Source organism: Lagopus muta, chromosome 6, assembly GCF_023343835.1.
Source record: "Lagopus muta isolate bLagMut1 chromosome 6, bLagMut1 primary, whole genome shotgun sequence".
Taxonomy (NCBI): Eukaryota; Metazoa; Chordata; class Aves; order Galliformes; family Phasianidae; genus Lagopus; species Lagopus muta.
In genome coordinates, this window is record NC_064438.1 from 35,789,454 (window position 1) to 35,804,148 (window position 14,695).

Genomic DNA, 14,695 nt, shown 5'->3' on the forward strand with positions numbered 1-14,695 from the left:
GCACAGGAATATTTATAACTGCAGCCGGATCCCTGAACCTGTCGGTCACTGTGAAAGTGTCCTCCTATGACAGCAGGACTCGAGCAGTGCCAGGACTGCAGAGCCCAGCATGTGACTGATGGCAGGATCTAGGCAGGAATGCTCATGAAAAGGAACTATCATGTCCTGATCCCACAAGCAAAGCCACATACAAATTCAGAACCCAAACACCTCAGCATCCTGCATCGCATTTCTGGCGTTTCCCAGGAGCCAAGCCACAGTACGACTGCTCTCTTTAAAGTCCTTTCCTCTCCAGGCTAATTTGTTCTGTAAGGTGCCTGCAGAAGAAAAATAGAAAAACACGTAGGTTATTATTATACGTGCTCTTGTGGGAGTCAATCTAGGAGACAGTTTATAAAGTCTAAATAAACTCGTAAACTAAGAATTGCAAACAACACTCAAGCTTGACTGTATTAAAATCAAGCTATCAAAGTGTGAATACCCTCTGCAACTTTGTTACAAGTCACAAGGGAAGTTATACCTCCAGCACCCCATTTTCCATTCCTCCATGTGCTTCAGGCAGTACCCAGCGCTGAGATCCCAGCACTGCACACTGTGGCTGCCGGGCAATTAATGTGTGCTGGCACTGTGCCACTGAGGTTTGAGGATGAAGACAGTACCAGTGCTTCAGAGAACATGCTGTAATGTAATGTCCTCAGAGCAAACTTGGCCCAATTAAACAGCTGGATGCATTCTGCAAACAGTAGGAGGGCAGGGTACTGTACTCACAGCCGGTAGCACACGTGGCCTTGCTCCAGGCAGCCCTGCTACTCGCTTGCCTCATAAGTATCAGAAAACCACTTTCTTTCCTTCCACAGAAAAATAATTGCAGAGGTACAAATTAAAAAAAAAAAAAAAAAAAAAAAGGAAAAAAAACCCCAGCAATTTTCCAGAAAAGAAGCACTACAAAAGCCTAGAGAGGGATATATTAAGGCAGAGGGACAAGCCCAAAGTCAGCATCTGTGTACTTTTTGGAAAGCATAATGTGTCTGTGGCCTTCTGCCACTGAAAACACTTCAGTTACATTTCATGGTGGCATTTAATACTTCAGTGTACTCCAAGTATTACAAAGCATGGGTTTGGAAAAGCATCCATCTGCCAGAACACGGCTCTGATCATCTACTCACAGGTGCCTCACCCCAAGCAATCAGATTTATCTGAGCACTTACCAAAAGAATAAGAATGGGAAACTTTATTGGTAACTGGAGAATCTCCAAGAGGACTTTTTACTCAGGCCTTGTATTGGACATACAATTGAGCACATCAGTGGACATGTGCTGTGGAGGCCCCAGCCCAAGCCCCTGGCAGCAGATAGAGCTACCTTACCTCCATCACAGCCTTCCAGCACTGCTGAAGGTTTCCAGGAGCTCAGCTGCCACCAGATGAATCTGTCAGAGGGCACAGCAGCTGAGGAGACGACTTGCTGACAGAGGCCAAGGCACAACAGCTTTGCTTTGTTGTGCTGCTCACGCACAGCAAAGTATGAGCAGCTAGCATCCGAAGGCAGAGCTCTAAAAACAGGTCTTTTCCTTCTGACCTAGACCTGCTTGTGTGGAAAGGGCAGCTTCCAACAGCAGCAGTAACTGGACACCAGTGATTGTCTCCTGAATCCCTGACCATCTGCAGTGACCAGAAACAGAGAGAGTTACTAAGGAAACACAGAGATTTCCTGGAGGAGACATTATTTGGAGCTGAAACCCAATTCCTCCAAAGGAACTGGTCCCATGGTTATGAAAGATGTACAAAAAGCATCAGAAGAAAGTGCCAAGTGTGGTTACTCACTAATTCCCAGCTCTGTATTGAAAGAAAGGGGCAGGAGAAGGGAAGAGGGACAGAATCTGCACAGCAAGAAGAGTTGCTGTTAAGTTTTTTGATACCTGCTGGGCTACAATATACTAGTGCTACTGAGAAGGGAAAAGCTTTCACTATGGATTTAGTCAGCATTCTGCTTCTGAAAGCAGCTATCTCAGAGCTCAAGGAAGCCCCTGAACTTGAAGAGTTAGGTAAGGCCCCATTAGTTAGAACCTGTGAACCTGAAACGAAGCCATTGAACCTGTTCTTTCCAGCACCTTTGTCAAAATACAACTTGGAGCTTCTTGCAGGTATTGTATATCCTTTACTAACAGGGTAAAGGCATTGGATGGCAGTCTGAGAAAACATGCTCAGAGCAAGACATGAGTTTGTTCTGGGGGAAAGAAGAGTACAAGGAGCATGAAATCTCAGCCCCTCAGTGAAGGAGACGTGAAACAATTCCCCTTTCTCCAAGGAAGCAGGGGGAAATAAACAGTCATAAAAACTTCCTGACAAATCAGAAAAAGTGTAAGCGGAGCATGAAAAAGCAATAACAAAAGCACCATCTGAAGGCAGTCCACTGAGAGAGAATTAAGAGGGATGAACCATACCTGCTTTTCCTGTGTGGCTGAGCACACAGCAGCCACCAGAAGAGGAGTAAGCTCTGTGAGCACCATTGCACCACGGACAGTCAGGTCTGCATTGCATACACAGCACATTCAAATGTTTTATGCACAGCAGCTCAGAGAAGTGGGAATTTTTCCCTGTTTCACCATAAGTGTAGCAAAGGCCTTAGGTTTGCAAACTCAGGGGAAAATTGCTAACTTTGACTCAAGTATACAAGCAACTCTGACATAAACTGAAGTTATGCTCCCGTTCACTTTGCACAAACTCAAAATTTGACTTGTGGTTCTGAGGGGAAGCTATTGATGGAAACAGCCCTGCAGAAAGACCGATAGGAATGAACAGCTGAGAGTAGGTGGGGGACAGTGACAATTTAAATCGCATCTGTCACAGCATGTCCAGCTCCCTGTGCCCCCCAGAGTATTCACATTCAAGTCAAGGGGCACTATTCATGTGGACAAGAACTCACCCAACTGTTTGACCAGCAGGTTGCGCAATACCACTGCATCCTCTTGGGACTAGAGAAATGCAGAGACACCCAAGTACAATCACCCAGCCTGCAGACAAGTCTGCTGCTGTTCAGTTCCTTATTGTGTTCAGCTCTTTGGGACAGAAAGGGCCAAAACCTTCATGGAATAAGAAATACTTCTTTGATCCAGCAGCAAGAGATATGCCAGCTAGGAAAAAGAAGCAGCTCATGTATGAACTCTAAAGTATTAACAAGCATTTTAAAATGCACTATTCTCATACTTCAACCAAACAAAAAACCCCTTCAAATTGGTCAGTCCCCTATCACCCTCCATACTGAAGACTCGAGAAAAAGCCTGTTGTTGCCATCTCTAAGGCAAAGTAACCACTACAGGCAGAGAAAACCCAGAAGTGCACAGCAAGTAGTTGTCTACACATACAGGTCTCACTGCTACGAAACAAGTTAGTGCAAACACGGGCAGAAAAGCTGCAGCATCAGCAAACCTCATATTTTGTTCTTTCCCCAACCTCTTCACTCCCACCCCCCAATCTCTGTTCCATACATTTTTCTCTAGCTATGGATGCATGGACTCGAAGTCAAAATTCTGTTAAAAACATTATTACCAAGGATGGTAAGGATGCTTTAAGAGGTTTTACACAATTAGAATAAAGGTTCTAATTAAAGAACCATACAGCTTATATACACTCTTCTTGTGTTACTTACACACCAATAAACATTTCAATAGACAGAGACCATGTATCACAGTGGCTGCATCTGCTGAAAATGCTCAGTTGGATACTTGTGCCAAAACCAAGTTCTTTTGCTTTCTTTCCAGCAACCTGTCCAAGTAATTAGCAGTGGCAGAGCAGTTTCCCCCCAAAATAACTGTCAGAAACTCAAAATACTTTGAAAAATGTGTCATTTTATTTGTACACTTTGAAAGTTGTACATAGAAACTTATAATACAGTCCTGTAAATTTACTCATTGCTAGAAGAACTGCCTGGGAGAGGGAAAGGGATTTATTGATTGATCATCAAGAAGTTAGAGGGGATAAACAAAAAACACAGGCAAAAATTTAAAAAGTTATGGAACTCTTTTGTTGTTGTTGTTGTTTTGTTTTTAATCCCCAGTACAAATTTTATAAATACAAAACAAATTCACAAATTACTTTGAATGCTAAATAAATATCTACTTAATAAACTCGGACTGAATACCTCCAGCCAGCACTGGTACAGTACTTATAAGATATGCTCATTGTACTCATTCATGTGTAGTGTCGAGAAGATATGCTCAAAACAAGTTTTAAACATACACACAGTTTCTTCAACTGCGCTACAGCAGAAGATTTTATCTGAGCTGATAAAGCCCTCAATACCACAGTTCTTACAACATCTAGAGGATGAAAAAAGGTCATTTGGTGCAGGAAAAAAAACCAAAGTATTTCTAGAAGATATTTGGACACATGAATGTATTAAAAATGTACAAAACCTCTGTAAACCAGTACTGTATCCAGTACAGCTATCAAAATTATTAGACACTGAATAAAACTGTAGCAAAGGTAATCTTTCCTACGTTCTCCTGAGTGCTTAATATTACATTGAGAATATAGTGCAGGCCACACTTCAAGGTGGTTAAACAGTTGTTATTGCTTTATACAGGTATGATGACTGCATGATTTAACATTTCATTTCATGAACATAGCAGATTCCCTCAAAAATCCTTTGAAAGGCAGAGGTTAGATTCGTGACTTCTTGACCACAGGAGCGGCATGGTCCACATTACCAGATGTGATAGGAAGTCCCAGCTTTTGAGCCTGGATGTGGAAAAAAGCCTGAAGTCTAGTTCCAGCTTTTGCTTCACTTGTGTTACGAGGGTTGTATTCAAAGCAGTTTGAAAACATCAGTTCAATGTCTTCAATAAACTCCGCTAGTAAATAAAAAAGTAAATAAATGAACTTAGTGCATCTCACATCATCAGATAGCAGCATCATTGAGGAGCATGACACCACTCAACGAGTAAAGAGTTCCCAACACAGATGTCTTTACACATGCATCAAGTATGTACCATGTGTTAGCAAAGTGCCATGTAAACATTCTTAAAACTCCATGATAATCCACAGAAAAATTACAAATCTGGCAATAACAAATGAAGCTTTTCCAAATATTTCATTGATGTCACACACTGACATCAAAAGCTTCCGAAATTACCAGCAGTATCTCAGCAGCTCATTTCTTATCCGTCTGCACATCACACTTTGGTAGTTAAAGATGTAACATTTGTTAAATACAGATCAGTAAAAGTTCTTTCAAAAAAACCCAAGCAATTTCAGCTTCAAATCCGACACAGCTTTATTTTAGGATGAGAATTCATTTTGCAGAGAGAACAGGGTTCATTACCTCTTTCAATGCGTGATACTTACATGCTAGCTTGTATTCACATTTATTCACCTTTTCACGAATTATATTTAAGGCAATAGGTTTTTTGATGATATCATAATAGTCTGGTACCTTTAAAAAAAAAGTGAAGAATTTTATTCCTACAAAATAAACGGAAGTTTAAATTCTTCTTAATTTGAAAGAAAAAGAAAAAAGTAAATCATGCATTGGCATAAAGCTTTTTGATTTTGAACAAACAGAGGAGTCCAAAGAACCACCTCTCTTTCCTGATCTTAATATCAATGTGCAGATATTGCTTTTCCATTTTTTCTGCCATTAAAATTGCAATCACAACAAACATTAGCCAGTAATTCAACACATAAATCTATCCCTCAATACTTTGCAAACAACTGTAAGATCCAAAATTGCATGACCAGATAAAGAGCGTGGTATTAATGCTACTCCAATTGGTTGAGAGCAAAAATAATTTCCCGGATTTTAAAACTTTCATTTTCCTGTAACATATTACAATATTAAAAGTCCATTAACCATGAATAAGGGCCATTTTTGTTCTACTACTGTTTACCTTTTTGCAGTACTCCTCGAAATTTCACTAAGTTATGCTGAAAAAACGGTAGTGAACCTTTCAGTATCAAGCAGGATGCAGTGTGCAAGTACAAGAGATATAGAGTCACTTAGCACAGCAACTGCATGATAAGTGGTAAAGGACAACACGAGCTGCTTAAGCCTTAAGGATAGTGATCATTTGGATCACAGATTCTGAATGCCAAACAAGCAGTGAGGTTAGAGAGCCCTTGTTTTTGTTTTACCCACAGAGCACGGGGGGGAAGGGGGAGGATCATCAACAGTATCATCTTAAGAGCACAACATGTTCTGGATTTGACTTTGTTATAAAAACAAACATCCCCCCGTGCATCACTGAAAATATTTTAAAGCCAAGTTCTTTATTACTGCCCAAAACTTTACCATATTGAGTACAACCTACAAATGAACACAAACAGAAGAATCTGTACAGAAACAGAATTAGATGAACAAGTTTTTCATTCCTTTCCCTCTTGGAATGCTGTTTATGTTAAAACAAAAAGAAACGTAATTTTCTCTTTCTGAATTGCCAGACGCTCACCAGTTGATATACTTTCCACAGTGTCCTAAGCACAGTGAGAAATTAAACCCAATAATTCCAGCATGATGAAGAATATGTAGGACACTCATTAATTTTTCTTCCTGAACTGTCAGAATTATCTTTTAGTGATTTATTCCGGCAAATTAGAAAGCACCAAACTTCAGCATTTTCTTTTCAATATCAGAATTAAATGGAATTCTTCATCCCTCCTTAAGAAGTTTCCTTACATTCACCACTCTTGCACTTCCCAATGCAATTCCACTACTCTAGCAGCCAGACACTTGTCTGGAATTCATTCAAAATCCTCTCCTCTGCTCCTGCATCTTTAATTCACATTTGTAGATCATTCTTTTTGTCCAGATACATTAAGCCTTCCAGCTCCCCAACATCTGCAACTCAAGTTTCAATTCTTCATTTACCAGTTACTACTGCTAATTTTAATAAACACTGAGCACTAGCTCCTGCAAAATGACTATAGCTGCTGTCAGCACAGAGTTGCTCCAGAGAGGCTGAAGAGGACTGGCACTTTGTTAAGGTTGAATAGATCCAGCAGTGTCAAGAAATTGACAAGCCAGTGCAATCTGCAGAAAAACAGATGTGCTTTGGGAACTTTCATTGAGATACCTTACGTAAATGCAGCTTTAGAGGCTTGTATCTACTTTACTGTCAAGTCTAAACGAGAAGGAAGTTAAATTAAGAACTCAGCTAAGAAATTACCTTTTTACTGCATTATAATTAATGTCAGAATGAAGTTGTTCCTACCTTGTTATTTTATTGCAGGCCTGTTCTGAAAATATCTTTGCACAAACTGAGCATAAATTAAATTAATAACCATAAAGCTTACCCATAGCAATGCACTGCTCTGTTTGTTTTCTCAAGTCAAACATTTCACTTTTTAAACTCTTGATATCAAGCATACTTAAAATTTTGCACAATATCACGTCATTCCAAAAATTTCTTGCACCAGCTGAGCTGAAGCAAGAGAGTTTTCCTGAACCCCACTGTACTTTCTGCTTGGGCAAAGCTATGAAGTCCAAGTTTTACTGACAGCAAATAAGATTGTCAAATGTTATCATTACTTCTATGGTTCTGTCAGTTACCTGGATTTTGGAAACCAGTTTCATAAAAGGCCAGCTGTCATCATGTCGTACCAGTTCCACAACAAGTTGTTCAAATGCAGAGAGTTCATGGACTCCTCCTTGACGTCCTGAACTTCTCCTGTTCAATGAGGTCTGAGGAGATGATTCTACAGGAAAGAAAAAAACCAAACACACCTCGCCAGATGAAAATGAAAGTGTGACAAGTAACAATCAAAAGAAAGTGAAACCACATTATCTTGTTGTAAAAAAAAAAAAAAAAAAAAAAAAAGAGGATTTGGCAGATAAAAAGATGCACTGCAAAACAGAGTTCTCAGTCCCTGCATCACAAGAAATGGAGGTAAGACATACAGATTTTTCCTCTTGCTTGGCTGCCTCATCTTACACCCTACCCACTGTAAGCAGGGGCAGATCCCAAGAACAGCAATGTTACACCAGGAGAGAAAAAAAAATATAATCCACATTTAAGTTACAAAATCCTGAAAAGAACTTTAAAGAAAGAAATTTAAATTTAATCCTTAGACTTCTGTCTAGAACAACAGTATATGTTGATTTTCCTTCTGCGTTACTATCGTACTTAGAAAAAAAAACATTGGTTCTGAAGTGTTCAACAGCAGTTTCTTGTCTGAAAACCTAACAGCTCCTGCTTTGGGACACGTTGGGTACTGAAACCACCAACATAACAGTTCCAGGGCAAAACTTTTACAGTTTGGCTTCAGGAATTAACTAGTTTACAGTCTTGCTATTAACCACTAATGTCTCTTTTTCCTGAATAAAATACTAAGCACCAGGATGCTTTTCCTGGTTCCTTTTCAATTCATTGCATTAATTTTGAAAGGACTTTTTCCACTGATTTCAATTTTAAAACTATTTGTTAAACACAGAAAAGCCTTCTTAGAGGAAAAACAGTGTAAGCCACCTGTTCATAACTTACTTTAACAAAAACTCTATTCAGTCAGGTTTTATTTGTTTTCAAGAGTAGTCATGAGGATAGTTACACAGAATAAGCCCAGAAACTCCCAATGGTGAAGGTCAGAAATGGTGTAGAATACAAGGCAGCCACACTGGAGTGCAAGCTGCTTTACACTCTTCAGTCTCACACTACGTCATTTTGGTTTGTAAAAGGTACTGCAGCTTTTCAAGCACTTCCCTGCAATCAAATACCTGGTATTAGCTTAAGAAGCAAGGACACTGTTGGTCCCCTATCAGAAAGATGACATTTGTTACCTTGTAGCAGTTTGTTGTTATATTTGTAAATTCCTAATGTCTCTACCTTACCCACATTTAATAAAAGCATACAAACTCTAAGAAGATATTCACATGGTTTCAGCAATGCATGCATCTTTCAGATTTTCTGTGTACCATGCTCATATTATGTGCAAATATGAAGTTTCAAACATGAGTATCTTCTTGGCAAATGGCATATTTGTTTTTTATATTACCAGACATTTTTTTAGTGTTCCCCTCTGTCATTGTAAAAGAAGGGAATGTTTTGCTGTGGCAAAAATGCCTTCAACCATCATTTCTCACTACCTCTAGTTTTCTTCACTCTATCACACAATTTCAGCAATCAAGTGAACTTTGTTTTCATTCTGGACATTCTAAAGAAAGACATTTCTCTAACCTGTGGATTGTCGTTTTCTGCCTCTTCTCTTGGGCTCACTAACAGGAAGAGAAAGCTTTGGAGGAGCAACTGGGTATTTTCTAACCCGTTCATTAGAGTCTGTAGAATCAACGATTCTAAATCCAAGAGAATCAGGACTATTTTCCAGTGCATTATCAGCATTCTTTCTTCCTCTTCGTCGTCTTCGAGGACTGATTAACTCCACGAATACATCTGCTTGTAATGAACTTTGGCTCTGACGAGTGGTCCGGCTGCTAAGTCTTAAAGTAGGTTTTGTCACCGATGGAGGGGCTGATTTTATTTTCCTTAACCCCCTTCTGGTCACTCTAGAAGATCCTGCTTGCTTAGGTGTATTTTGCTGACTCCTGGAAGCATATCTTCCCTGACGCTGGATGTTCCGACTTGAAAAAGGATTGTTGAGTTTGGCTGCTCTCATTTTTAATGGAAATTTGACCTGTGGTCTTCCATGCTTTGAAGGGCTAAAAAAGAAAAACAAACAAACAAAAAATAATATATTTATTTATCCCAAGACTCCATTCTCCTCTTTTTTCTCAGTTTTCTAATTCAGCATTTAAAAAATTCCCAACAACCCAAGGCTAGTAGTGAACAGGCTTTCACTAATGCAGTCACCCCACTACCAGTCTTTTAAACACTACTTTGAATTCATTTAATTAAATATTATGTGCAATGCATTAAAGAAATGATCAGAATTTTGATCACCCTTGCAGCTGGTGCGAAGTGAATGTATCACATGGACACTACCTACCATTTTCTTAAACTGGCTATTCATTTCTAACAGTAACTGCAACTACTAGGAGTTTTGAACGTTATTAGCTAGGAAATAAATTGCAGTTCTAAAAAGCTGCAAATACAAGTTAAGCTGTAGTCAGAGTCTGTAACTGATATTCACGCCTTTCCAGCCTTTAAAGGAGAACAGAAAGATCTCAGAGGCAAATTTAATTCTCAAGAAGATGCAAGTTGGACCGTATTGAGGTTTTGTTTCAGTCAATTCAAATGACTGTACTGAAGAGACAAAGAGTACTCTCGTATCAAAACTCTCCTTCAGCTTTTTACATCCCTACTGTACATCACATCTATCACAAGAATTACCACACTGAACTACCTGGGTGCTTTTTAATAAAACAAAAAAAAAAAATTAAAATCAGCTACTGCAGAAATCCTCAGTCCTCTCAATGTGACATTATCTTGGATACTTTGTCTTCCATGATGTTCTCATACCTACTGTATGCATGAAGTCCCCTAAAATTCAAATTGTACTGAAGCACTCCAGATTTTCTCCAGAAAATCTTCAGTTTGAAACTCTCCCCACTGTACATTCAAACAGCAGCCATGCACAACCCCAACTGTGATAGCCATCCCTCACCCACACAAAGGTGGAATTTTAATCCAGAAAAGCAACTCTACGTCTCTAAGCCCATTGGAGCTAGCTAGCTTTTTTTTTTTTTAATATATATATTTTTTTAAACTCCATCAGTAAGGGCCAAATTGACAGGAAATAGCTTCCTTCCTCACTCAGCATTAGATTTTCAAGATTGCTTATTTGAAAAAAATTACTTCACCTAACAGTCAAGAGAATATTCCAGTAGGAAATCACTCTAATGGATGCCTGTTTACCTCATCTCTTCTTCCTCCTGAGATTCATCTTCCTCTTCATGTTCTTCTTCATAATCCTCTTCCTCACTTTGTCTCATTTCATCGTAGCTTGCCTCTTCCTCCCCTTCTATTTGCTCAGCCATCTCTTCATCACTTTCCACAGATGGTCTCTGTCTGGAGGAAAGGCGTCTAGAGCGCTGCTTTGGTCGGCACTCTGGACAAAACCAGTCTCCTTCAGGAATGATCTAGAAACAGAAGAAAAAAGCATTATCTAGACATCATTAGCTGTAAGAACTATGCCAATTGTATGTGAAAAGGAAGCACTTATGTTTCCTCCAATACCTTCAGCTTGGGCCTGATACAGTAGGTATGATAGCCTCGATCACAGCCATCACACAGCACCATGCTTTCTGCGTCACCTTTCTTTCGACATACTTTACAGCGAGCGTTGAGGATGGACTTTGACCAGATGACACTTCTATCCAACGTAGACAGGTGAAGGAAGACTTGAGACAAGCTGGTAGAAGAAAGAAGTGACTCTCTCCAGCGATCCAAAACTGTTTTATAGGATCGTCCACCATCGCTGGCATCTTTCATTAGAGAAGAAAATAAAACAAGTACAGGATCAAGCTTCTTTTTCAAACATTTGGGTTGTTGTAGACTGTGAAGCAAGGCTTAGTATTTCAAACAGATACAGAGTAGTAAATTGAGGTAACAAAACCACCTCTGTCTTATCTTTTCAGTACGTAAGTATTTCTTCCTTAGTTTCCCAGCTACCGAAACTCAAGGATTTCACCTTTCAACACCAATTTAACCGTGAACTGCCACTTACATAGGACATAAGACAAAAATCTTTACTTAGATGTCAACCTGGAAACCTAACAATCTGATCCCACTTAAAAGTAAATGGGAAGACACATCAAATTCCCAAAACGTTTTCATTTAAAGTAACTGCTCAGCATTGAACAGAGACTTTACTGGACAACAACAAACAAAACCTCACAAAATACCAACTAACCAACTCCAAAGGCTCTCACACCTTCCCTTGTGGCACAGTCTAGAAGATAGTTTTCAGCCCTCTCCCAGTGCTTCAGTGCCTTTATTCCTATTCTGCACTCTGCCTTCACAGGCATCTGCATGTCAGTATGGTCAGATGCAGTAACTGTTCTGAAGGAAAAATAACTGATTTCTCGGTATTTTATTAGCAATATTACACAAAGGAAGTTGTGATACACACCTAGAGGAAAAACAAGACAGATCTGGGGTCCTATTTAGGTTAGAAATAAATGAGGGGCAGGGGTGAGAAATCAAGTTACTTTTCTTGAAGACGCTTGGTTTTCGATTCAGGCCACTGAAGTGGTCCCACAGAACAGTGAAAGGAGCGGTACAGAACAGGAATGAGCAGCTGGGAATTGCAGAAGCAAACAGACTGTTTGAGGAGGTAAAAAAAAAAAAAAGTATGAATTACACCCCACAATGCTGCTGCTATGCAGAAAAGAAATTTGAGTATTGAAAGCTATTTCTCATATTCTAAATCAAGAAGAAAAAAGCAGTACTTTTAATTATAGAAATTTCTAAAGATGTCCCTTCTAAAATTGACATTGCAGTTATTACTGTGATCTCCAGCTCATTAACAATGTACTTAAGTAAAAAAAAAATGCTACCTTGCCTGCTCTACTAATCACAGTGGGCACAGGAATGGCTTGCAATCTAGCTGTCTGCCAAATGGTTTCTCCTCAGAAACAGGAAAAGAAAAACATCTAGTAACAGATAAAATGAAAGAACAAAAAATGAGACTAATTACTTCGCTGGCAAGGCCTTTCTGCCTTCTCGTCTACTGTCTGCCAGGATTTGCCTAATCTTGCATATATTTGCATTAGCAGCAAGCAGCACAAGAGAAACAATGAGCAAAGGCAAAGGATAAACAGGCAGCACAGTTTCATAAATAACATTTAGTCACTTTTGAACTACAAATGCAAATCTGAATTTCTTAGTATTTCTACTACATCCTCAAGTCTTCCTTTCTCAAATTCATTCTTCCTATACATAGTAGGCAAGCTCCACTTGTAATAAAGCTCTCAATGTATTATTTAAAATTCAGTAGGAACATTCAAACTGCTTGTCAGGACACCACACTAGAATTTGAAACCCAACTCAGTTCTCAATTCTGCCACAGCACGATTCTGGCAAACACAATTCTTCTTGAGTGTATGTACATTTTGGCAAGCACTTCTTTTGCTTCCACTGGCAGCTTGAACATCATTACATTTTCACTGGCAGCTATTTTTAACCTGGATTGGTTCATCAATAGAGTTCATCACACAACACAACAAATACATGCACTGCAAAACTTACTGCTCTGTTGTATTGCAGAGATCAATTACTGACCACTGCCTGTTTAAACACACCCCGGTGCTGAAAGGAACATGCCAAATGGCACCCACTGCTTCAGTTCCCAACTCGTAAAACACAAGTAACGCTTTTTTCTTCCATTTATCATCTTTCTCATTTATATGGCTAACTCAGAGGGAAAAATGGCCTCTTCTTTTGTGTCAGAGCAGCTCTACATTGCTCAGTGGGACACCTCTCAGCAAACTAAGCCGTCCAAGCCTTGCTACAATGCAAATGAAGTTGTTTGACAGATCTATGCATTCATCTATCAATAGCTAATTAAGTTCAGGGAAGGGTTTTCCATCTCAGTATTTTTAGAAAGGATATGCAGTGGCACAATGCTGCAAGGTTTCCAAAAGGGAAGGAAAAAAAAAAGGAAAAATAAGAAGAGGCATTAAAAATGGGGAGGGGGGTGGAAGGATTATGTGAATATAATAAAAAGAAAATACAGTTCCTTATCTCTGGGTGCAGAATTTTGTTTTTTAAACCTTTGATCTGTATTTGAATTACTTTCAATAACATTTATACGTCAGTATTTACATGGCAAGTCCTTCAGTATAAGGAACTGACTACACAAAAGGATGGGAAAACTGAAAAATATTCAATATCTGCTAATTCTTAGCATTACAAGTAAACATTTAAAATTTACCATCTCTCTGACTAGTCTCGTCTTCCACTTTCTTCCTCTTTTTATACTCCCTGTGGCTCCTTTTATTATCTTCTGCTTTACCTAACATTAAAGTCATACAGTTATTTCAAATACTTCTTTTTCTTTTTTTTTTTTTTTTTTTTTTTTTAAGTGTGGTCTTTTGTTGTTGGTTTTGTTTTGTTTTTTAATATTAATTCATATTATCCATACTTGCATAGTCTAAAAATGTAAATAGAACAGTGGTTACCACATGCATATAAAAGACGACAGGCAGGAAAGGGTAAAAGAATAATGTGCAAGGAGTAATTGTGTAACTCAGGATTCACTTTGACTCCCACTACTAGCAAATACAGTCTTAAAGCTCTTTAAGTCTATCCCACCTTACCTTTGTGTCCACCTCTGGTAAGAATGGCTATAAAACATCTTACTGCCCAAAAGTTTCTTTCTCAGCAGACAACTTGTCTGGTTTATGCCTTCTAACATCTTAAAAATATAGCTTTTCGTGGCCACGGTTGGCAAAGACCAAGAAAGTTAGCTTAACTTGGTCATTTCATTTGGACAGACAAGGTATTTGCATGAAGGCACATTCTTTAGAGCTAAATAATGAAGTTACTCTTCCAAGAAGGGCCATAGTAAGCCCAATCTGATCCAAATGCAAGATATCTTCTTTAAATGTCTTCTTTGAAGAGCAAATAAGACCATTTTCATCAGGGGGAAAAAAAAAAAAAAAAAAAAAAAAAGCTTCCACCTTCTCTGACTCTACACATGAAACTCTGCAGGGAAGTAATGAAAGCACAAGAGTAAACGTCCATATATACAAATCCTCTTCCAGTCCTTTGCTAGAAGATATCTGATACTGTTATGGTGAGGACAGTTA

At 38.9% G+C, this 14,695-nt stretch overlaps 1 protein-coding gene across 5 annotated transcripts in view; it reads right to left on the reverse strand.

The window, feature by feature from the left end:
* Positions 1–3,825: 3,825 nt before the first annotated feature.
* Positions 3,826–14,695, reverse strand: part of BAZ1A (bromodomain adjacent to zinc finger domain 1A) — a 55,505-nt gene continuing 44,635 nt past the window's right edge. For 3 of the 5 annotated variants that reach the window (XM_048947842.1, XM_048947839.1, XM_048947843.1), the window contains 6 exons: positions 11,121–11,368; positions 10,800–11,023; positions 9,165–9,643; positions 7,544–7,689; positions 5,344–5,431; positions 3,826–4,850 (listed from right to left, as the gene is read on the reverse strand). In XM_048947842.1, coding sequence (XP_048803799.1) covers positions 4,660–4,850; positions 5,344–5,431; positions 7,544–7,689; positions 9,165–9,643; positions 10,800–11,023; positions 11,121–11,368 — 1,376 coding nt within the window. In that variant the 3' untranslated portion in view covers positions 3,826–4,659. Of the gene's footprint in view, positions 4,851–5,343; positions 5,432–7,543; positions 7,690–9,164; positions 9,644–10,799; positions 11,024–11,120; positions 11,369–13,818; positions 13,900–14,695 lie in introns of all 5 variants that reach the window. The other 2 variants (XM_048947840.1, XM_048947838.1) reach the window with 1 other exon arrangement.